We start from the raw sequence: 23,120 nt of genomic DNA on the forward strand, positions 1-23,120 counted from the left end.
CTGCGTGTCTATCGGAACCCTTTTCTCTCTCCTCCTTCCATGCCGCATTTCCGTTCCCACTTCTCGATACAGTAGCACTCTGAATAAGGTTTCCAGTTAGCTTCCTTGCCTTTCCTTCCTTCTCCCAAACCGTGGCCCCGGTCATGCGCACGCGCACGCACGGAGGGCCCAACACGCAGGCGCCGTCACGGACTAGCGCTGCGGCACGCGCACTGGTCGGCGCCCCACTGCCGCGAAGTCGGGCGGCCGCGCCGTCGCCCGCTCGGGTCCGCAGCGGCAGCGTTCGGGGCCGCGGCTCGGAGGAAGCCGAGCCAGCGGCCGGCGGCCGAGAGAGCGCGCGCCCCCGCGCGCCCCCGCAGGAAGCAGCGGACGGCGACTGCAGGAATCGCGCCTATCGATCTCCCGGCGGCGCGAGGGCCCGTCGCCGACGTCGCAAGCCGCCGGGCCTCCTCCTGTGTTCCGCCGTTGCCGGCGGCGGCGGCTCCTTCCTACTGCTGCTCCTCACGGGCCGCGGGGGCAGCGGCGGGGGGCGCAACATGGCGGCCGAGGAGAACGCCGCCACCAAGGTGGACCACCCGGCCGAGACGGTCGAGTCGCTGACGCGGGAGATCGAGCAGCTCAAGGCGAGGCTCGAGGAAGAGCGCAAGAAGATCAACGACGTCAGTGGTGAGCGCGATCCGCCGCCTGCTGCTGCTGCTGCTCGGGCCGAGCACTTCGCGGTCAGCGCTGTTTTCTTTCAATTTTTTTGTTGCTTCCCTTTTTCTTCCCCGCGCGCGAGGTAGCGGCCGTTATAGTAGTCAGGTGCGGGAAGCTGCTTCTGGCGTAAACGCTCTCCGTGCACGCGTTGCTCCGATGCTCTGGCCGCGGTCTTCTACTTTGAGAGAGCAAGTGCTTGGCGCGCGCTTGCGCTTGTTTACGCTGGGGAGGAGCTGTGGTCGGCGAGCAGCAGCTGCCCGGACCAGCTTCATTCCCCCGCACCTGTTCACGCTGCGAGAACGGCCGCCGGGATTGTCAGCAGCGCGTCTTAGGCTATTCGGAGCGAGTGGTTGCGTTAAGGTCGACGACGACGGTACAGACGCGGCCATCGGAATGATCGGATGCAATTGGATACTCGGTCCTGTACACTGCTGGAGAAATGTCTGGGAGGAAGTATTCTCGTTGGAGATAAATTTAGGTCAAGGACAATGGTGGGCTGCTAGCGAGCCACGGAGGTGTGCGTTGTTTTCTTAGGAATTAAATAAACTTGACTTGCTATAGTTCTGTTATTGCACGACGTAGCCACGCGCAAACGAAGAAAAAAAGAAAGTTAGAAAATTTAGCAACGGATGAAACGAACGCTATGCGGGATAAGCGTCCCTGTTTTTTTTTTTGTCGTTTTCTTCTCGCCTGTAAGGCAATGGTCCTAAATTTAGTACGGCCGCTTTGCCTACTTTGTGTCAGATGTTCTGATGCTTAGTTCTTTAATATATGATAACATTTATTAACATGAATAAGATCACATGTAACTTATTAAGAATTTCACAATTTCGCAGAATATCGCCCATGTGCCAACATATCAGGGATTCGTCCTTCAACAAAAAGCAAAGCTGCAGAGGGCGGGAAAAAAAAAAAAAAAAACATAAGCGAGTGCGTTCCGGGATATGCGCATAGAGCACGTGTGCGCTTGTAACGTTTCTGCCACCAAACTCTTCCCTCTCTTTCTTTCAATGTCATTTAGTATGGGCAGAACACTGGGTCGATATTGTAGTTCCGAAAAAAAAAAAAAAACAGTTGTACTCTCCCATAGGCAAGTGGCGTATAGCGAGACGTTCCTTAGGGATGGTAGCAGGTAAACCACGAAACAGGTGTGGGGCGGTCAGTGAACACACAGTCCGGCGCGCCTGAAGTTACTGATGCTCTCTTCCTATTACTCCGTCATCTTCATGTTAGGTTCCAGTGCAAGACTCTCAATGCGTAGCGCTGGATTCGTGTGCGCGCACACGTCTGTCGTATCTTCTTTCTCTTACCGTTTGTCTGCATTTCCCCTTGGAAACAAAGTGCCTGCGTGCGTGCGTGCATGTGTGCTTTTCTTGTATCTGTCTTCCTGCGCAGCGCGCATTGCTAATTAAGGAATATAGACTTATTCGGCTGCAATGTGCGACCCTTGACGATTGCCTGTTTCCAAGGGGGTGCGCTGCCCGACGTGACTAGGCCCATCGAGCCCTGCTAACTTTTCTGCAGGACACTGACTTGGCCTCCCGTTTATAGACATTATTTGTATTTTGTTTTGTTCTCTCTGTGTCTCCGTCATTTCTTTTTCTTCTTTTCTTTCCTCATATTTTCATTTCCTCTATTCCCTCCTCCTGAAAGAGTAGGCAGGCGTTGTGCCCCTATCGGTGGTAGTTGTCAGCTTGCTCCCTCCCTATTTCCTTCGTGTCCTTGTGTTATATGTGCACAAACCAAATAATAATAATAATAATAATAATAATAATAATAATAATAATAATAATAATAATAATAATAATAATAATAATAATAATAATAATAATAATAATAATAATAATATATGTGTGTGCTGTACTTGTCCGCTTTCCTTTCAAGCTTTATATCTTCCCTTGTACCCCTCCTCCTGTGTAGGGTAGCAAACCGTATGTTTTTCTTGCGGTTAATTTCCCGGCCTTTCGCATCTCATTTCTGTCTTCCTCTCTCTCTTCTCCGAGACAAGGCCTTTTTTTCTTCTTTTTTTTGTACTTCGAGGAAAGAAAGCGAAGTCGCATCCACCAAAGCCGTCGGTGTATGTCACAATGTCGTTCAAATGTGGGCATCTGCCCATAAACACAGATTGTGCCCACTTGCGTTACTCCACATGTATGCACTCGGACATCGCGCTTCTTAGTCGCAACACACGAATTCTGGCTGATAAGTGAAGTCAACCTGATTGTGACCAATGAATTCACCTACATTGTGACGTTCCGACAGTTGCGGATTCCTGTCGATTTCCTCGCTGCCTTGTTTTGCGGACGTCACCGAGGTCTTTCTCGGTTTCATCGCTGGTGTGCGAGAATGGAAAAATTGATTAACGAGCGAAGTCGTCTTTCGATAGAGTTGGGGCTAGAGGAAAGAGTGGGGGGGGGGGGGGGGGGGGGCGAAGGGAGCGGGGGGTGGAATGCGCAAGCGGCCGAAATAGACAGGCTGACTCGCCGATCAATTTCACGGAGTCCAAGAGACCACAGTCAGTGTCCGTGTGCAGTATAGATTGACGCGATGCGAGCCGCGATTGTCACGTTTCAACTGCCAGAGAGACGTGGTCAAAGGAAGAGAGAGAGAAAAGGTTAAATGAAAGGCAAAGAGATTAACAAAATCTGTGGCCGGTTGGCTACCCTGAAATGGGGAAGACGGAAAGGAGATGAAAAGATTTAGAGAACGAGAGTAGCAGGTCGCCGACGCGTGCTCAGGCACCTAAAGCACGTCTTTTTTTTATAGTTGCTTCATTATTTTCGTAGCCTAACTAGAATGACGTGGATGTGCCAAGGATGAAGATAAACATTCATCCAGGCTGCAATTACGCATTCTATGTATGGTCGTACGACCGAGCTGTTGTGAAGAGGCACTCTGTCGGCGCCTGAATTCTGCTGAGATAACGGACAAAATATGTGGGAACCATACACGAGAGGGAAAGCGTCCTCTCTTTATCCATTCTGGGATTGAAGAAAGGGTTCATTGCGGAGGTCTGGACTAAATACAACTATAATTGATAATAAGGGTCAGATCTTTCTAATTTTGTACGTTTAGTAGCCACTGACACACTGTGCACCGCTGCTTACCCCCTGTGTAAATTAGAAACGCTCGTATGTTTATCGCGTTGCGCAAGCGCGACGGCGAAGTTCAGCGCGGCGAAATATCGTTTATTAGAGGTGAAGACTGCTTGTTTACATTCTGTAGTTACAAAGTCAATGATTTCAATTTCACTTGCAAAACGTTAACAATGTCATCCTGAAATAACTGATAAATTTCAGTGTTAATGCCAGGGGCTGTCGCGATGGATGTTTTTATATGAGCCGGGAGAATAAAGAGAGTATTTATTTTTGTCGCATTCTGTGTTCTTGGAGCACGTTTGGCGTGCGCTACACTGCCTCCTATCCTGACAGTGACGTAGACAGTTGAAAATTTAAACATAAAAAAATGAAAAGACAGGCACGCAAAAAAAAAAGTTGAAGAACGTCGCGCACAAGGCTTCCAGTACTGTAGATAGCGCTTGGAACATTGGGAGGAATAATAGCTTTAAAAAAATCAAAACCTAAAATGTTGACTCCATGGCAATAAGTAGACTGCTCCATCAATGTGGAACTCCTTGCGATAACAAAGCGTATGAAAGAAATAATGAATGAAGAAGAGAAGAAAATAAAGATGCCTCCGGCGACACGAAATTACACATCGTGTGCACTGTTGAGCTCTGCTTGAGAACTCATAGAAGAAAGGCGACCCACATGCGTGTCTTCAACACCTTGTGTTTCCTGAAGGATATTCTATAGCCCACAAGGAAGCTCCACGAGTACTCACATTACCAAGAGACACCGAGCTGATCGACAGATAGTGAATACCCCAGTGAGAATGAAAGAGACGCTCAGGTGAACCAATTGCCGGCCTCCATCGCCAGGCTAAACCTGCCTGTAGTTAGTTACAACATACCACAACGAACACCACCACCACCACTATGTTAGGGGTAGGTGACATGGTGGCTATAAGGCCACCATGTGTGCAATCCATAAATACACCGTTATTGTTTTGCTTGTGCACAGGAACGCCTTTCCTGTCTGTCTCTCTCTCTCTCTCTCTATATATATATATATATATATATATGTATATATATATATGTAAGGCATACAAAATACCTCAAGGCATACAATATAAACCTCAAGCGTACCAGAAGGTATGCTTGAGGTTTATACAGGGCTATTTGTTTACTTGGAACACTTACATAAAAGTAAGTATATATATATATATATATATATATATATATATATATATATATATATATATATATATATATAAGGCATACAAAATACCTCAAGGCATACAATATAAACCTCAAGCATACCAGAAGGTATGCTTGAGGTTTATACAGGGCTATTTGTTTACTTGGAACACTTACATAAAAGTCTACAAAATTTACATTAATCACGTCACTACAGATCAATTACGCCTTAAAAAGCAATTTCACTAACGAAAGTATTTACATTAATTGATTTCTTAGCTTAAAACTTGACGGCACATGCTTATATTGGAAAGTTGACACGAATTTTCCACAAACCTCCAGTGTTCGTCCGGTGCTGTGGTTGTCCCAGCAAGAGCTATTACCATTAGCTTCAGGACTGACCACCCAACGGCATCGACATCTGCGGAACTAGCTGCTCTTCGTGCGGCACTTCGTTTCGTCAATCGGGAGTCACCTCGACCATGGTCAATCTTCAGTGACTCAAAGGCAGCCCTACAATCTGTGCTATCAGCTCTGCGTCGCGGGCCATACGAACAGCTCGTATTCGATATTAGATACTTACTCCATACATCACAGGAGAAAGGACACCACGTGACGTTTCAGTGGCTTCCAAGTCACTGCGGCGTCATAGGGAATGAAAACGCCGATAATGCCGCTCGGGCAGCTCTTGACGACACACAGGAAGAGGCCATACCGCTCTCACGGTCCGACGCAGCCAGCAGACTTCGAGTGCTTGCACAAGAGATCACGCTCTCTCTATGGTGCACACCAAGCAGCCAGACCAACCGGAGCAATCGTCACTACCACCTGCCCTCTTTGATGCATCTCTGTATGCCAACTAGACTCCGCCGAAAAGAGGCCACTATGCTTTACCGCTTATGGCTAGGGGTGGCATTCACGAAATCTTATTCATTCCTCATTGGAATGGCCGACAACCCTTTTTGCAATGCCTGTCTTTGCGAGGAGACGCTAGAACATATTCTATGTGACTGTCCTGAATATAATGTTCCGAGACAGTCCCTGGCGTCCGTTCTAGCACACCTGGACAATCGACCACTGTCAATTGAAACCATTCTCGCGTGTCGTCGACAGAAGACATCGCAGCTGAAAGCAACGAAGGGACTGCTTAGGTTTTTAAAGGAAACGGGCTTGGACAAGCGGCTATGACAGTGATGTCACGTACCACGCAAGAGTGACGGACTGTGACTGACGATGTGTGTGCTGTGTACGTTATGTGCTCTCTCTCTCCTCCCCATCTTTCATTCCCCCTCACCCCGCTCCCATGTGTAGGGTAGCAAACCGGTTGTCCCGAACTGGTTAACCTTCCTGCCTTTCCTTCTCCACTCTTTCCTTCCTTGACACGAATTGTCAAAATAGTCTAGTTCCGCGTTTCTACATTTCAGAATGACCATATAGGCCGAAATAACTGGCTTCGGATGATTTGTTCAATTTACTTTACACGTGGCACCGAGAACTACAAAAGGAAAGAAAAAATTGGAGGACGCTTAAGCTTCGCCTTTAAGAGTAGAACGCGATAGCGTTATCGGGACCCGTTCGCATCGCATCGTTCGCATCGCATCGTTCGCATACGGCAAGTAGGCTTCATTCACTGCAACACTGAACGTGGGAAAGCCAGCTTACAACGACCAAGCTTACACCGATCCCCTAAAGTCGGCTTCACTTGAAACAGAAATGCTTTTCTGGAAAGCCGTTCTTCCAGGGGCAATATAAGTGGTCTTATATTAAAATGTGAAGGCCCTAGCACCTTTTTTTATTATTTATTTTTTTATCTATTTATTTTATTTATTCTTATTTTATTTATTTTTATCTTTGACTCCGTACTGTGCGCGCGCTGCCTGCAGTAACCTCGTTGGCCGGCAAAGTGGAGCCCATCAAGGACGTGAACATCAAGCTGCGCAGGGTGCTCAAGGGCCACCAGGGAAAAGTGCTCTGCTCCGACTGGTCGCAGGACAAGCGACACATCGTCAGCTCGTCCCAGGTCAGCCGCTTGATGGCCAATGTGCACAATCAGTCTCACAAATGTTTCTTTCTTCATTTGCCATTTCTAGAACTTTTAATTTGCGTTTCTCGTTTTCTTATTCTATGGAATTTAGAGAAATTCTCACATTTTAGATACCTCTAAATCTTTATTGATTATGCAGTCAGTGTTCAGAGAGGAGCTTTTAGTGTTAAATCAGCAAAGAGAGCTTTGTAATGCACAATTGCAGAAACTCCTATAATTACCTGAAACGCACTGGGGAAATGCCACGGTCGTCAGTGTCTCGAGCATGCGCTGGTTGCTTATTGGTGCACCTGTTCATTATTGTCGATTATTCCAATTGAACTGAATATATAGGTCATTTTAAGCACATGTTTAAGTACCAAACACGTGATAAGTAAATATACACATGGAATAATTACATTAAAGCAAGAGGGCTGAGCAACGAATGGGCAATGCAAATGATGACTATCGTTAATGCCGAGGAGCTGTTGCGGACGCTCGTATAATACACGCGCTTTGCGTGTGTATTACGCAGATGGCTCAGATGTCTAAACTATCTTTTTTTTAGGATGGCAAGATGATTATATGGGACGCCTTCACTACGAACAAGGTGAGTGATGTTCCAGCAAAAACCGCAGAACTTGAAACAAATATCAGGATAGACTATGAAACAGGGACCCAGTGAAGCGATATAGAGTATTTTCAGCAATATACTTCTGCTGTAATTTCGTTAAAGCGATTTAATGTTTTGTTTGAGGAAAGAAACCCCGCCTTCAGCCATTCTTACTACAGAAGCAAGATAAACCGTAGGAGCCAGGTATGTAGCTAGCACGGCCGTAGATTCCCCCGAGGATTCATAATTTTTAGCACGAACCTGATCTTTAAGCTGCAGAAGAGGGCAAATCAGCAAGAATCCAAGAAGCAGGAGTGAAACTGATGTCCCAGTTGTTGACGCTTGGGCGCACACCAATGAGTCTGAACAAGGTGTTGGGATCACGGCTAGTCTTCAGAAGCGTGCGCTTGCTGCTTTTAAAAAAGTTTTTGGGGCCACTCGTATTGTGGATGAATGCTAGGATAGGAAAGGCATGCGTATTTTCGCCTGGTGAAAACTGTATACTCGTATTCACGAGCAATCGGCTTGTGATAGATTAGGCTGTATTTCGTTGTGGTGACATTTCGTGCTTTGACGATTTACTGTAATGGCGTTTTATAATCAGTCTTCTTTACCTTTGTGATGTTATGTGACGTGATATATTTCCACGCTACTTAAGTTGAAAGGAGTATGCGGAGTCATCTGTTGGTGACATTATATCCTTGTTTATTCACTTCAATAGTGAAAAAAAAAGTTACTATGGGTCCCTTATGCAAAACTAAGACGACTTGAAGGCGAATGCCCGAGGGCCGCTAACTCAAAGACACGACGACCACTTTTTGCTGAGTCATCTTCACTCCGAACCCATATTTTGCAAAGTCAATGTTGCAAGTCAGCCTTATTTCACCAAACTCGGACCGTGACTCAGCACTTACGTTTGCTGAGTCATCGTCACTCTGAACCCATATCATGCAGTCATTTTTGCAAGTCATCCTTTATTCAACAAACTCCGATTGTGACTCAACACTTTTTTTGCTGAGTCACTCCCTCTTGGACCCTCAAATCTCACATATATTTTTTGCAAGTCACTCCCCCACTCTATTACCCCATGATTCACTCTTAATTCACACTTGACTCACTCTTGATTCACCCCTATCACTGCTTGGTTCACCTTCATTCACTCTATTATCGCGATTTTACTTCCATCGCACTTGGCTTGCTCTATTACTCCAAATTTCCAATTTTCATCACTCTTGATTCACCATATCACCTTCATTCACTCTTAATTCACTCTCATTTACTCTTCATTATCTTAGCTCACTTTATCTCATCATTACCTTTCGTTCGACTCCTATCACCCAACTAAACACCTTTAATTTACCATCAATTCACTCTTAATTCAGCTCATTCACCTCTATATACCCATTTTTCATTATCACTACCATCATTACCCATTGCTATCATTAATTCTCGGTTCTTAGCCACTTTCCGGGTTTTTAAATACATTTTGTCGCTTTGTCATGCTAATTATTATAATTAATTTAATGACTACCATGATTATTTATTGATATTATATTACTCATCTAATTACCTATCTAATTACTTACCGAATTTTGTACATATTTTTACCGATCTTTTGTCCTATTTTTGGACTCCACTTTCTCAAGGTCACCTCAAAATGAGACATATAGATCTTTAGCCTTAAAAAAATAGAAAAAAAAATAGTCTAGCTTGCACTAGTGGCGTAAGGCTGAAGAAACAGCGGAGCTGATCGGCACCTAGCTGGTCCTAGCCTTACGGGTTATGCTTATCCGGAATTTATTGATTATTGATCAATTATTGATTAGCTATTAATCGACTATCGATTGGCTATCGCAAAGTATTGACGACGTATTTGGGCTAGGCTAAGCACTACCAAGTCATCCACAGCATTTCCCGGAATTTCTTGATTATTGATCGATTATTAATTAGCTATTGATTGGCTATCGATTGGCTATCGATGACTGACTAAGCTTAAGTAGTACCAACCATGCTCAGCTAGACTTAGCCAGGCTCAGCTTCGCTAGTTCACATGGCTATGTGCCATTGCGCTTGAACCCTTTCTGCACTACCGCGAGGATCGGCCCACATTTTCTGTTCGTGGTTGACACATTACGCCCGGCTTAAAGAGCTCCGCTGTAAAAAAAAATCAGCTATAAATAGCTTGTATATTTAGGAAATGTGTTTGTTCCCAGGAGCACGCTGTGACGATGCCAACAACCTGGGTTATGGCCTGCGCGTATGCGCCGTCGGGGAACATGGTCGCCTGTGGGTAAGTATTGTTGAAATGCTCAAATACGGATATCGGAAGAGCCCGGACTTGACTCACTGTAAATACACGCTTAACGGAAAAGTATTTGGGTGTTTTCTAGGTACAACATCAGTCTTCTTGCATTGCTGACGGTGGAAAGTGCATTAAAGGGAGCCGTTCAAGGAGAAAAATGCCTACGCGTTAGCTCCATCATTGCCTAGATAACGATCTGTGCCGTCGCGCTTGAGGCTGCAGCATCAGCCACACGGACGAACAGGAATATTAAGCTCGATTTGCACGTGAAAGCACGAATTGCGTCAGTGAGCACGTAAGTATAGAATTCGTGAGACTCGCGACGTGGTTGCCGTGGTGATAAAGACGGCTGACCATGCAATTTGGTCGATAGCGGTGAACATGCCGCCGACAGCGGTGTACGTGCACATGCAATGGACAAATATAAGCAAAATCACTAGAGGTAACTCTGACCCCAGTGTATACGGGAGCTGCGAGTATACGGCAATTCGCACCAGCATGATAAGATGGACAGTACATGAAATTTGCCCAAACTTCGATACTTTGGCATCAAATGACATTGCGACTTTTGCAATTTGATCATGCTGTGTTATATATGAATGCAATACATTGTATTGGGTATGCATGCACGCGGAGACTGATTGCCCTGCCGTGTTTAGAAAGTCCTGAAGGCTTGGAAATGTAGAAAGATAAAGCGAAATGAATAACGCCACAAGAACGTCTCAGGCCACAAGCACGGAGACCAGACAGATCCATGCTTAGCTTCTCATGATAGCCTGACGATAGCAGCGTCAAGGTTTTCTCTATTGTAGGAAACTCTATGGCCACCGGTGGCATGCCACGCGCGTTTCGCCCGTAATTTTGGCAAGGCTTTCGGCGCCTTTTATTTAGACAGGGTCCTGTTCATACCGACGGTGTCTACTGGCAAAGATACGAATACTTCAACGGGCTTTGTGCTTTTCCGCCTATTCCAGACAGCGGGTTTCCATATCAACGAGGGTCAAATGCAATGTAAACGTTTGGTGCCCGCGAAAATTCTCCGTAATTCATGTCGTTTATATTCACGAGGGTCTTATTAACGAGGCAGCGGCTGTATTTGTCCCTATGTGATGCTCTATGTAACGCTTGTAATATCTATGTTATGCTTGAAGGCAGAATACCTTTAATATACCAGTGATCTTCAACCCATTTGTGCTTAGTGTCTTGGTCAGGGAAGCCAGTTCTTTACTTCTAAGTACGCGTCGATGCTCTTCCATCGTGTACAATGTGTTTCTTTTTAATTTCGCGACGCAGTGGGTTGGACAACAAGGTGACAGTGTACCCGCTCAGCTTCGAGGAGGAAGTATCCTCCAAGAAGAAAGCAGTCGGGACGCACACTAGCTACATGTCCTGCTGCCTCTTCCCAAACTCGGACCAACAGGTATTCGCCTCAAGAGCAGAAACATTTTAGTTTTGAAGCTAGGCTTTTGGTATGTTCTGAAGCGGGAAAGAAGGTTAATCCTGAATTGCAGAGATGAGTTTCTCTGGCCGTCAAACCGCGTGGCCTCACTGAGGTTTTTGTCACAATCTCGATAAAAATCGCTAGGCATTTGATCGAGAATATTCTGTAGGGATCGCGGTATCTTAATTATGTGCCACAGTGGCCAAACTGTCTGCCGCGTCATTTTCTTGAGTTCCGACATGGCCCGGAATCCACCGAAAGCAGACTTCAGTGCCAGCCAAAGATGCGATCTGTAGTGTTTTGAAATTTGATGAGGTAATAAACAACTATCATCGTAGTAGCGCGATGTAGCAATCGTCTTCAGAGCCGTCCTAGAGTCGGAGTAAACTGCCCCATCTCTCACTGTAAGCACTTTCCAGTATGAATCTCACCGCTTGCAACACCTATGTACTCATGCGAGGAACAGTCGTCCGCTACTCTTTCTCGTGCACAGCTTTGTAATCATTAATCAACAAGAGAGTAAAATAACACGCTGATTTCTTGTGCTCTAAAAAGCTCAACTTTCTTGTCCTAGCAGCCGGGCGACTTGTCAAATGTACGTGTTGCTGGTAACCGAATCATATACAAACAATTTAATAGATACATTTGGTTCACTGCGAGCCACTGAAAACAATTGAACACAACAAATCGATATATTACACTACCTCGTTGTTGCAAGCTTGTGGCACTAAACACAACGCTGTCATTAAGCAAGGATCCGATGTAAGTATACACAGACTATCGCTGTGGCTTACCCTATTTCTTGTTCTGCTTGCTCATGTCGTCCTTTCCAGATCCTGACGGGCAGCGGTGACAGTACGTGCGCGTTGTGGGACGTGGAGTGTTCGCAACTGCTCCAGAGTTTCCACGGCCACTCCGCCGACGTCATGGCACTCGACCTGTCGCCTACAGAGATGGGCAACACTTTCGTCTCCGCAGTACGTGTTCGCTACATCTCGCGCCCGTAAAGCCGGCTTCTCACTGTGGACGTTCTTCTTTGCGTGCAGGGCTGTGACAGGCAAGCGCTCGTGTGGGACATGCGGTCAGGACAGTGCGTGCAGTCCTTCCAGGGGCACGAATCGGATATAAACACCGTCAAGTTCTACCCGAGTGGAGATGCCATCGCCACCGGCTCGGATGACGCCACCGTGAGTAGACTACATGCGCTTGCGCTGGAAAAAAACAACAACAAAAAACATGGGAGTATTGAAAAAAAAAAGACACCGCATATCCACGAAGTGAATGATGATGAGTGGGCGGAGCACCGGGGGATCATTCGGTTAACCGTGAATCCCCCGACGCCGGCAAGCGGACCCAGAGGCGGCGAGAGCGCGGGAAGCCGCGGCAAAACGCCAGAAGCGTTCTCTACCTGAGGTTGGTGGCGCCGATGCTCGGTTCAAGCGCGAGCTTCGCGAGCCCTCAGTTCCCGGTCTGCTTGCTGGCGTTGCCGTACTGCTGCAGCTTTGCGAGCCCTCAGCTCCGGGTCCGCATGCCGGCGTTGCCGTACTGCTGCAGCTTCGCGAGCCCTCAGCTCCGGGTCCTCTTGCCGGCGTTGCCGTTTTGCTGCAGCTTCCCGAGCCCTAGACTCCGGGTCCGCTTGTTGCCTGCGTCGCCGTGCTGCAGCAGCTTTCCGAGCCCTCGACTCCGCTAGCAGTTGAGCCGCCACTCTCGCCTTTTCATCCATAGTGGTTGCGCCGTTACCAGAAATGACCGTTATCACCCATGGCTGAAGTGAGAAAGAGAACGCGCGTCGGAAGCGAACGCCCTTCTGCACCGACTGTTATCATCCATGGCTGAAGAGAGAAAGAGAGCGCGCGTCGGGAATGAACGCCCTAGTGCACCACAGCGCCCCTAGCGGACTCCATGCAAACCAGAGCTACGGACGACGACGAGGGAGGGACAAGGCTCGGCCCTAAGGTGTTTCGCCCCTAAACGAAAAAGTCACCCACCCGACAACGCACAAAGCTACAAACAAAACCATAGATTTTCTCAGAAAGAAAACTTCGTAGTTTAAGAAAAAAAATTATCCTGGTTTGGTGGGATCGAACCCAGGACCAACGCCTTTCCGGGGCTGTAGCTCTACCACCTGAGCCAACTAAAAGGCTAAAAGAAAGCAAGTGAAGCTTTCTTGCTACAGCCGGGTGGATCAGAGTTCTTTTTCTTTCACGAACCTTGCTCCACCTTGCGGGCTCCCGCAGAACTGATTTGCCGTATGAAATAATGTTGTCATGCGTTGTTGAGTTACTTTTTGCCGGTGTTCGGTTTCACTAGACGAACAGGAACAGTGACGTGTACCATATGCGCATGAGAAAGTATAACACGCGAAACGGCGCTCACTGTAGGCGCTCAGACAAGTCAGGCATTTGATGAGGTGTATTTTTTGTGAAATTTTGTCAACAATGCTAAAAGCAAACAAAGTAATCATTTCGGCGAATATCATTAGCGGATTTTACGAGTTTCGTCAGATCGCTGTCTTTCGTAGAGAGACTGTGAAGTGTTGATTTTGATAACAGAAATTGCGGTCACAATTCGTTAGGAATTACATGAACACGAATTCTTAAGTCGTTAAAGACGCATGTTCTCATTGGGACTTTAGAACCATCCTTTCTATAAGAAAATGAATGACAATGACAAGCTTCACTTTGTGCTGACTCAAACTTGATGCAAAGCATATGACCTAAAGAGTAAGTGGTCTCACTCATAGACCAGTGATGAAGCCTTCTTTAGCGTGAGACGATAGAAGGTTTCTGTGTCACTCCATGTTCCTGCAACAAAATTAATAGGGCAGGTACACCATTTCGTGCACCTCATTTTTTAATCATTACTTTTTTTTTCATTCTTTTCGCAGTGTCGACTCTACGATCTACGTGCTGACAGGGAAGTAGCCGTTTATTCCAAGCAGAGTATCATCTTCGGCGTTAACTCAGTGGACTTCTCAGTGAGCGGTAAGCAAGAAATGACATACTTGGCGTGCGTAACTTTACGGGAAAAAGCCCCCGAACATATACTCCATTCAATGCAAATGCGGAAGTACCTTATGCATCGAGTACATAATATGACACGGAGCACTTTCGATCACGATCGAGCCCACGATCGAAAGTGCTCCGTGTGGCTGGGCTATTATATACTCTAAGAATGTAATCGGGCATTTGTGCGTTCGAACAACACCACCTAGATAGCACAAGGTCTGTTCACTCAACACCACCTATATAGCACAAGGCCTGTTAACTCCGATCCATGACGTCATGCTACCTGGCTCGACTGCCATAGAATCTCATGGGGATGCTAACAAGTAAGCAACAGTGATATTGACGTCATCGCTGTCGTCACGCCAGCCTTGGCAATGGAGATTTTGGGCCAGGTAGCATGACGTCATGGATCAGAGTGAACAGGCCTTGTGCTATCTAGGTGGTGTTGGTTCACTCCGATCCATGACGTTATGCTACCTGGCCCGAAATCTCCATTGCCAAGGCTGGCGTGACGACAGCGATGACGTCAATATCACTGTTGCTTACTTGTTAGCATCCTCATGAGATTCTATGGCAGTCGAGCCAGGTAGCATGACGTCATGGATCAGAGGGAACAGGCCTTGTGCTATCTAGGTGGTGTTGGTTCACTCCGATCCATGACGTTATACTACCTGGCCCGAAATTTCCCGTGCCAAGGCTGGCGTGACGACAGCGATGACGTCAATATCACTGTTGCTTACTCGGGAGCATCCTCATTAGATTCTATGGCAGTCGGGCCAAGTAGCATGACGTCATGGATCGGAGTGAACAAGCCTTGTGTTATCTAGGTGGTGTTGGTTCGAATCGGCATCGATCCTTTCTACATTGGTTCCTTTTCGTAATTTGCGCAAGGGACACACACACACACACACACACACACACACACACACACACACACACACACACACACACACACACACACACACACACACACACACACACACACACACACACACACACACACACACACACACACACACACACACACACACACACACACACACACACACACACTGTGCCGTTGTGTTTATTTCCATCCTATGCAGCATGTTATCTATGTAATACTTATGTTTATGTGCAGCGCAGGTCACAACTGTAATGCCACGCAATGTCTAAGTTTATGCATTGCAACGCCAAATCAGGCAACGCCAAATGCCACATCAAATGCAACGCCATATACAATGGATGCACAGTGTGGGACGTCGCCGACGCAGCAATGTCACAGGGACGAGGTGGTGTGTGATGCTTAACCCCACAAAGCCCAAACACCATTCCACATTAAAGACAATTAAAACAGCATGTTCACATTTATTTCTGGCCATGGAGATATGTTTATTGGCACAAGGAAAGCAATGAAATGTTATTGAGTAAACATTAATTAGTACGGTAATTACTTAATTTGTAATTTATTTGCTGCAATATCACGACTGTAAATTTACTCCAGCACATCAAAAACCCTAGTACGGACTCTAGTTTTGGTCATTAGAACATAAATTTGATTTTTAGGCATCAAATTCAGCGTATCAAAAATGATACGTTGGGCTTTATGAGGTTAATTGGAGAGGGAAGAATGGTGACGAGAGGTGTATGCATAGAGGAGTACGAAACATATCTATAAATACACTGAAATATTCTGTACTCCTTGTTACACAGCGGCCCCTATCAGTTCTGAATTAATGGCCAAGTAATGAGCTTATGAGTGCGCGTTTAAGCGCGAATAAGTCGGTTCCTAAAATCCGAAGCACGAACCCGGGCCTAAATATAACCCAACACAGACGCTGGCAGTGTTTCTTTTTTTTACATTAAAAGAGGAAAATGCAGAGCTGGGTCACTTAGAAATTCATAAGACCCTATAAGCACAAGAAAAAGGAAGAAAAAAAAAAAGAAACGTAAGTTTGGGACGTTTTTCTTGTTTTTTTTTGTGGGTAAGGTTTCAATGAGCCACGGGAATGGTGCCTTTCCGTTAAAACGCCACTAGTTTAATATTTTACACTATAATGCTACATTTATCTCCTCTGAGTAAAATGCATGGTCGTTAAAGTGAAATTTGTAGCTAATAAGAAAGAATCGCCTCGACCGTGGACTATGGCACGCGCTTGCCAAAGTGCAAGGCTCTAACGCAATGCAGTGAAAGCAACACCTTCACAAAGCCGCGACTTTGCGAGGTGAAGTGAGCTTCTCGGAAAACTATAAAATGAATAAGAAATCACTCTCCGCACAAGAGATAGACTTGATGGCATCTAACAAGGCCAGAAATATATGTACATTAAGGTGACATGTGGCGTCGGAATAGCGTTAAAAAGGCAGCTGCTACCAGATTCATTCGCTTACATACAGTTAAAGCACTTTAATTGCCTTTATAGTTCCATTAAGGTTTAAGCCAAGTTTCCCCCCCAAAATACATCAGGGCTAGAAGGGGAGGGGCTGACACCACCAGCCTTTCGACGATAGCACATCCCGCTCAGGGGCGTAGCTACGTTCGAATGAACTCAATGTCGTTGCACAGTTGAAAGTGTGCTTGTAGTAATTTGCATTCAAATTAATATCAGTGTACCTCCATTTTGAGCGATGAACCGCTACGATCATCCACAGGCATATAGAAGAGGTTGTCTCCCCTAAAATCACAAGGCATTGTGCACTAAAAAGAGTATTTTTATCCTCTCCACGTGCAAAAAACAAAAAAAAAAAAACAAAAAAAACCAAATTGTACTTGGTTAACAAAATAAAAATTTAAAGCGGATGCCAACAATTATCTCGAACTCTGACCAACGCAGAAACCTGCCATTAAATTGCACATTTATGCAGTGGAGTGAAACCAGCAGATAGGAGCAAACCACGAAATAATAAGAACTGAGCGTCGTCTCGACGTGGCGACCACTCGCCGAAATATGCTGCCTCAGAAAAACTGGCGATGTTTAGGCCTTACCTTTCGGTGCTGATGTGCCCTTCGTAATCTCGCCCTGTTGAGACCGTTAAGCATTATAAAAACACAAATGTTCAACATCTTCCACGTATTGACGGCGTTGAGCAATCTTTCGAAAGCTCTAAATTGTATATACGACACATATTGTCAATCCAACGGCACCGGATATACATAATATACGTGCGGGGAAGATGCAACCCACTTGCTTGCACTATGGTCTTTGATTATTAAAATAAACATAATGAGTGTCACGGTGCTCCTAGAGCGCTGGTCAATGCAACACTGCACGGACGGGTTTGGTTTGGGCGCTTCTCGTAGTTTCTAGTGCATGCACGGTGTGATCGAGAGAACGACTTAGTGGAACACGTATTACCGCGCTCTCGCAGGTCGCTTACTCTTCGGCGGCTACAACGACTACACGGTCAATGTGTGGGATACACTCAAGTGCGTGCGACTCAGCATCCTCTACGGTCACGAGAACCGCGTCACCTGCCTCAAGGTGTCGCCCGACGGAACCGCGCTCTCCACCGGCAGCTGGGACTTCACGCTCAGGGTAAGACACGCTCTCTAGGCGATCCGCACCGTGCAGGCAGACATGACCGCTCCAAGATCCGAGCGTAATCTTAGTATATGCTTGAATTCAATATCTCTGCTAAGCGTAGCGCGTACGGTGCACGACTAACACAGCTATCAAGGCGGAAGAGTGGGCTAATTCGTGAGCGCTAGCTCTCGCGCTCACGAAGCTGGCGTGATGAGAAGCGCCGGTAGCGGTGTGCGCGCGTGCCTTGTCCCAAAGCGAACGTTCCGCGCTGCCGCTCTATTTCGACCACAACGCCGAATCGAGCGTTGCTTCCAGCTTGCATTTCACAAAAAAATACGGCAACGATATACTTGTGATGAAAGTGACTTCCGGCCGGACTGGTGCCCCATCGTGGCTAGGTGCTTATCCCCACTAACAATCATTCTAGAGCATGATGTGCATTTTCAATAAAATAATTTCAACTGGAAGTACGAACAGTGTATGCGATAGTGCCCCGTTTTTGTGTGTGACTCTAGTGTGACTCTGGTGACACCTGGTGTTTGTTTTCTTGTGTTACTATGTCCATCATTGGTGTCCCTAGTTTGTTAATCATGCGCTCATTTCCTTTACATGTCGATTTGCTTACTGTAATAGGTACCATGAAATATCGAAAAAAAATAGAGTATGCACATGATGCGTGCAGCGCTGACGTCGTAGTGACTGCTAGATGTTCCTGAAAAAAAATAATTAAAGAACACGTTATTCATGTGGTTAGCTAGCGCACCATTTGTACATGAGACAGAGTGCGCAAACATGTTTTTAATTTTATGTCATCGTCAATTGCATTTTTTGTGTTTTTCTTTTCAAAGGAAGATCATGGCTAAAGAATGCGGCAGCTTAGTTGCTAGTAATAACTGTAGCAATAACTAGCAATAAATTTCTAGCCGAAACATGGTGGCAGATTTCTATCCTGGCTGAAAAATAAATGCTTGCGCTATTTTTATTGCGAGAAACACACCGTGGCCTCACGCGAAGAAGAAGACCCAGCGAAAGGCAATGCGTGTGCTCGAACTGATGGAAAGCAGGCGTAATTTTTGTGGCGGGTTAAATTATTCTGATATTTCTTGGCGTTCGCTGGCACCAACCATTACTATATCGAGTTGCAGACATGATACCTCTTTTCTGAGAGCTACGAGGGCGAGAAAGAAAGGTGTTCACTCAGCGCAATTGCAATGAATCAACGTAGTTTTGTTTCCACCAGCACAGCGTGGACGTCACCCACTAAGCTCACTCGCACATCAAACAGCGTACAAAACGTATACGTTAAGTACACAGTGGCAGCCATACCACACATAAACTATCCACGCAGACTCGAATGGAGTTCCACGGGTTGATGCTTTGTGGACAAGAGTGTTGTCCGAGATGTAACAAACACACAACGTATTTCAATGTCGCATTCCGATTTCTCATTCCTATGCAGGTATGGGCCTAAGTAGACGAACAGGTACGAGAACATCTCGACCTCAAATGCAGCCGGGCGCACCTCGACAGCCTCCACTGGCGCCGCGAATGATTGTCCGCGCGGAGAATAAAGCGCCTCCCCCAGCTGAATGGGCCGACGCCGCACCGGCGAAGAGGAAACAGGAGATGCCAGGACTTCCTCTAACTTCCGTCGTGACATTTCAAATCGGTAACGACCGCGCGCAATGAAAAAAAAGAGGACAAAACGACTAATTCGAAGCGAGGATTTGCGGGTTCATGGAGACAGGGCTGGACCGATTGTGTACGCGAAAGTCGCGCCCTCTGGCCCCGTTCATGATTCCGCAAGGGCCCGTATGACGCGCCATTTTTTGTTCACTGCCGTCGACAGAGAAGCTTTGTGCAAACGTCTTCCTTCTGCTTCTTCTGTGATTTTCCGCTCAGCGGAGTGTAAATTTTTTTTTTCTGGCAGAGAACGAGAGACCTACTGACAGGCGATAAATTTCCTCCGTAAAACGGCTGCATACCGGAGTGGCACAGTCACAACTCTAAGCGCGACCGTGAATGACGCACAGATCGTGTCGAGGGTGCGAATCTTTTTATCACACAGTCCATTTCAGTTTGCGTCACTATTAGCCGTGATTTGCTGCTGTTATACTTTTGAAAGTACAGGACAGCAAGGAGTCTATATGTAATGAACAGGGACCGCAGTCCAGCGATCTTCCTTTCATGTCGTGCTCGCACGGCATTCGTAAGCAGAACCGAGCAAAAAGAGTAGTTTAATTTCACGCCACCCAATCGAAAAGGTCCTAACTGCATGATGCGAGAAACAAACCCAAATTCGTTCAATGGCGTCAATCGTCCGCGTCCACATCGCTGATGTGCGGCTGGTCCGGGAGCTGTAAGGGACCGTCCGCTGCAGGTCCAATTGTCCATCTGGCTTCCAGCATTGTTATCACGCGTCTGCTTATTGCGTGCGTACGTCGACAAGTACCGCTTCTCATATCGCACGTATCGTTTGTGGAGAACGCAGCGACTCCGACGACGAGAAATTTACGTTCGGTACAGCCCCTGCAGACTGTCAGTCCTCGCAGCTTTACGGTTCGTCTCAAGTGGTTCTCTTCTACCGCAGGGACGTGGCTGGCGAGCTTCGGACGTGAAAAAGACAGAGCCGCCCGAATAATGTGACAGTTCATTTTCCAGTTCTACTTTTTTCCGCGCTACCTCAGTGGCCCGAGAAGCGTCTCGTTTACATTATCAACAGAAGCAGTCGCTTTGACGAAATAAATCATTGCATTATCTCCCGTCTGGGTTAGCACGGTAGGCAAGTTGAACAGTCGCTTGCAAAGCTATGAGGCAAAACTATTGCCGGAGTTGCTGTTTGCATCGTCAGCTCGCGAACAACGCGAGACATCTACTCCGCACCGCCTGGCGCCAGACTGAAGACGAAGAGGTTGCCCAGACATACCAGTAATTGGTCTGTCTTTCTGGCCTTCCCGTTTTCAACATTTCGGCTCCAGTCCTGCACTAAGTCGGCGCGAAAGCTGCACATCTTCGTGAGGGCGCGATGACGCCGCGAGAGCGCGCGGGCGCGGGCAAGTTGGACGGGCGCTGCGTAGCAACGCCGGTGCTTGCTACTCCGAAGCATTGGTCGGCGAGTGCACCTGATGGGTTTGTCCACCAGCACGTGAAGTAGAAACTGAGGCGTCTTCGCACGAGCCGCCGCTTTCTATTTGATGGTGTGGTTTGGTTCAATCGCCCAGCGGCCCAGCTCACGGAGCAAGAAACGTTTGGAATGAGGAACTCCCCGTTGGTTCTGGCGTGAGTGGGTGACCAGTTAACGTGACAGTAAGGAAAGCGGGGAGTACCAGCACGGAGTGGAGAGTAAGCTTAGGGGAGAGTTAAGTGGAGAGCGTCTAAAGGCGGCATCTGGTAGCGCAGGGCGTAAGGTTTATGACTGTGCGCTGGGTTTCCATGGCAACTGTAGTGACACGGCCACTGTTTCTTGCAGCCGTCACATAGTGCTGCCACGTGAAGGGCTCAGAATTGCCTGGCACGTCCGCGGCATTATATGACCGAACCAAAGGGCTAAATTTCTTTTGAATTTCGCGCCCCTGCCTCACGTTGAGCTTGTACCGCTGTGCGATCATTGGTTCGCGCTGGAACGCTGGGCATAGCGGTGCACAGACCTCGTTTCCGAGCAGAGAGATCTCGATAGAGGCCACGCGCACCAGCGTACATACAATGGGATTTCGAAGCACTCGAGTGCTCGAAATTTACCCGTGGTCCTCCACCACGGTCCTGTCACCAACGCTGCTTGGTGACACCAGGCTGAAGCCTACGAACTTCCGTCTCATGCAGAGCAGGCCTTGTGAAATCCCCTCCCTTGCCCGTAAATCATGTCAAACAGTGTGTATTTTGGAGAATGAGTGCGTACGCCTGTAAATAGCTGGAGTGAATGAAAGCTCTAGATGCGAGGAAGGAAATGGTAGAAGGAAACGTTGGAAATAAAAGTTTAGTGCCTGTACTTTGTGCGTGTGTGCCTTTCATTCCGTTTGGATGTGAGCTGTGCTGTCTGGCATGGTGTTCATAACGGATTATGAAAGTGTTCGGTGACCTCTGCGAAGAGCAATGAAGTCTTGACAATTCATTTTCGACAGTGCACCTCTCAGCAGTTGACAGTGCACGACTTCGTGACCAGCGCAACATTTATGCATATACCAGGGAAGATGCTCCTACTATAAATAGTCAATCCAAAATGAGTCATAATTCTGTACTCGAGTCTGACGATCTGACCGGCACAAATAGCGCAAAGAGATTTACTTCATTTTCCAGTGAAATTGTAACCCTGCCGCTTTTCAATGGATGACCGTGCTCACTAAATGCATGTTATCACGTGCAGTAGGCAGAACTTATAAGTTCTGCCTACTGCACGTCATACTGCACTACTACATTTAGCAGATCATTAACGACGAGCCTTGAAAAACTGTTCTGTTGACAAGCGCGGACTTGTGCTCACTAAGCTGAAATATAGCTCAAACAAGTCGGCGACGGTGACGGAGGCGAGCATGGTCGACGGTCGTTCGAAGAATGACAGGGCTTGCAGTCGAGCTCGATTTACAGAACGTCATCGTGCCTTCCAGATCAAGCATAGGTCATCACGTATGTGATAAGCTGTCTTCATAGAAATCACAGCGCTTTCGACGTAACAATAATCTTACATTGCGCGCGCGTTAAAGTGCGAACATGATGGCAGCGATATCGTGCCAAAAGCAACAAGAAAGCAAAGCGTGTCACACTAAATATACTGTCGATACCATTAGGAAGGATCTTGATAGTTCCGGATTCGTGTAAGTCTTGACTGGGCATGCACTGCTGCCGTTCGCGTCGGACTAACAAGAATACACGAGGTCAGCGTTTAGGCTAAAATTAATACTTCACAATATTAACATTTCCAGTCGTTATTTGCCGTCCACAGACCGATTTTCTGCTTTAGCCTTGAAGGAGTAATGACAGGCCATTTCGGACTTGTCATTTTTTTGTGTGAAATGGAGACCCAAAGCCTTTAAATCTTAGAAAAAAGAAGTGGCATGTGCCGGAATATCCCAAATAATTTACTGTAATACTTGCTTCTACGAACTAGCTTTGGTTTCTGCACCGAGGAGGTGGAAACGTCATGACATCACGATACACTGGCTAGCTCTGTTCCTGATTGCTTTGGTTGTCACATGCAAGAACAGCCAGAAGGAACGCACTCAGCCTTCTAGTTTACTGCTGCTATTTTTTTTATGAGCATCACCATTCTAGGTTAGCCTAAT

At 46.8% G+C, this 23,120-nt stretch overlaps 1 protein-coding gene across 1 annotated transcript; it reads left to right on the forward strand.

Annotated features, from left to right (window-relative positions):
* Positions 1–128: 128 nt before the first annotated feature.
* Positions 129–21,829, forward strand: LOC119442219 (guanine nucleotide-binding protein subunit beta-5-like). Its single transcript, XM_037707006.2, has 10 exons — positions 129–666; positions 6,838–6,974; positions 7,546–7,587; positions 9,804–9,880; positions 11,186–11,312; positions 12,167–12,310; positions 12,380–12,520; positions 14,221–14,317; positions 17,690–17,856; positions 19,304–21,829. Exons 1-10 carry the CDS (start codon positions 144–146, stop codon positions 19,313–19,315), a joined length of 1,467 nt encoding a protein of 488 aa, XP_037562934.2. The 5' UTR covers positions 129–143; the 3' UTR covers positions 19,316–21,829.
* Positions 21,830–23,120: the final 1,291 nt, after the last annotated feature.

Source organism: Dermacentor silvarum, chromosome 2 (assembly GCF_013339745.2).
Source record: "Dermacentor silvarum isolate Dsil-2018 chromosome 2, BIME_Dsil_1.4, whole genome shotgun sequence".
NCBI lineage: Eukaryota > Metazoa > Arthropoda > Arachnida > Ixodida > Ixodidae > Dermacentor > Dermacentor silvarum.

Excerpts from the sequence above, each read along its gene's own strand:
- LOC119442219 (XM_037707006.2), top strand. The coding sequence starts at position 144 with ATGCGCACGCGCACGCACGGAGGGCCCAACACGCAGGCGCCGTCACGG. Across the intron at positions 12,521-14,220 it reads CCGGCTCGGATGACGCCACC|TGTCGACTCTACGATCTACG; the intron begins GTGAGTAGACTA and ends TTCTTTTCGCAG. Across the intron at positions 14,318-17,689 it reads AGTGGACTTCTCAGTGAGCG|GTCGCTTACTCTTCGGCGGC; the intron begins GTAAGCAAGAAA and ends GCGCTCTCGCAG.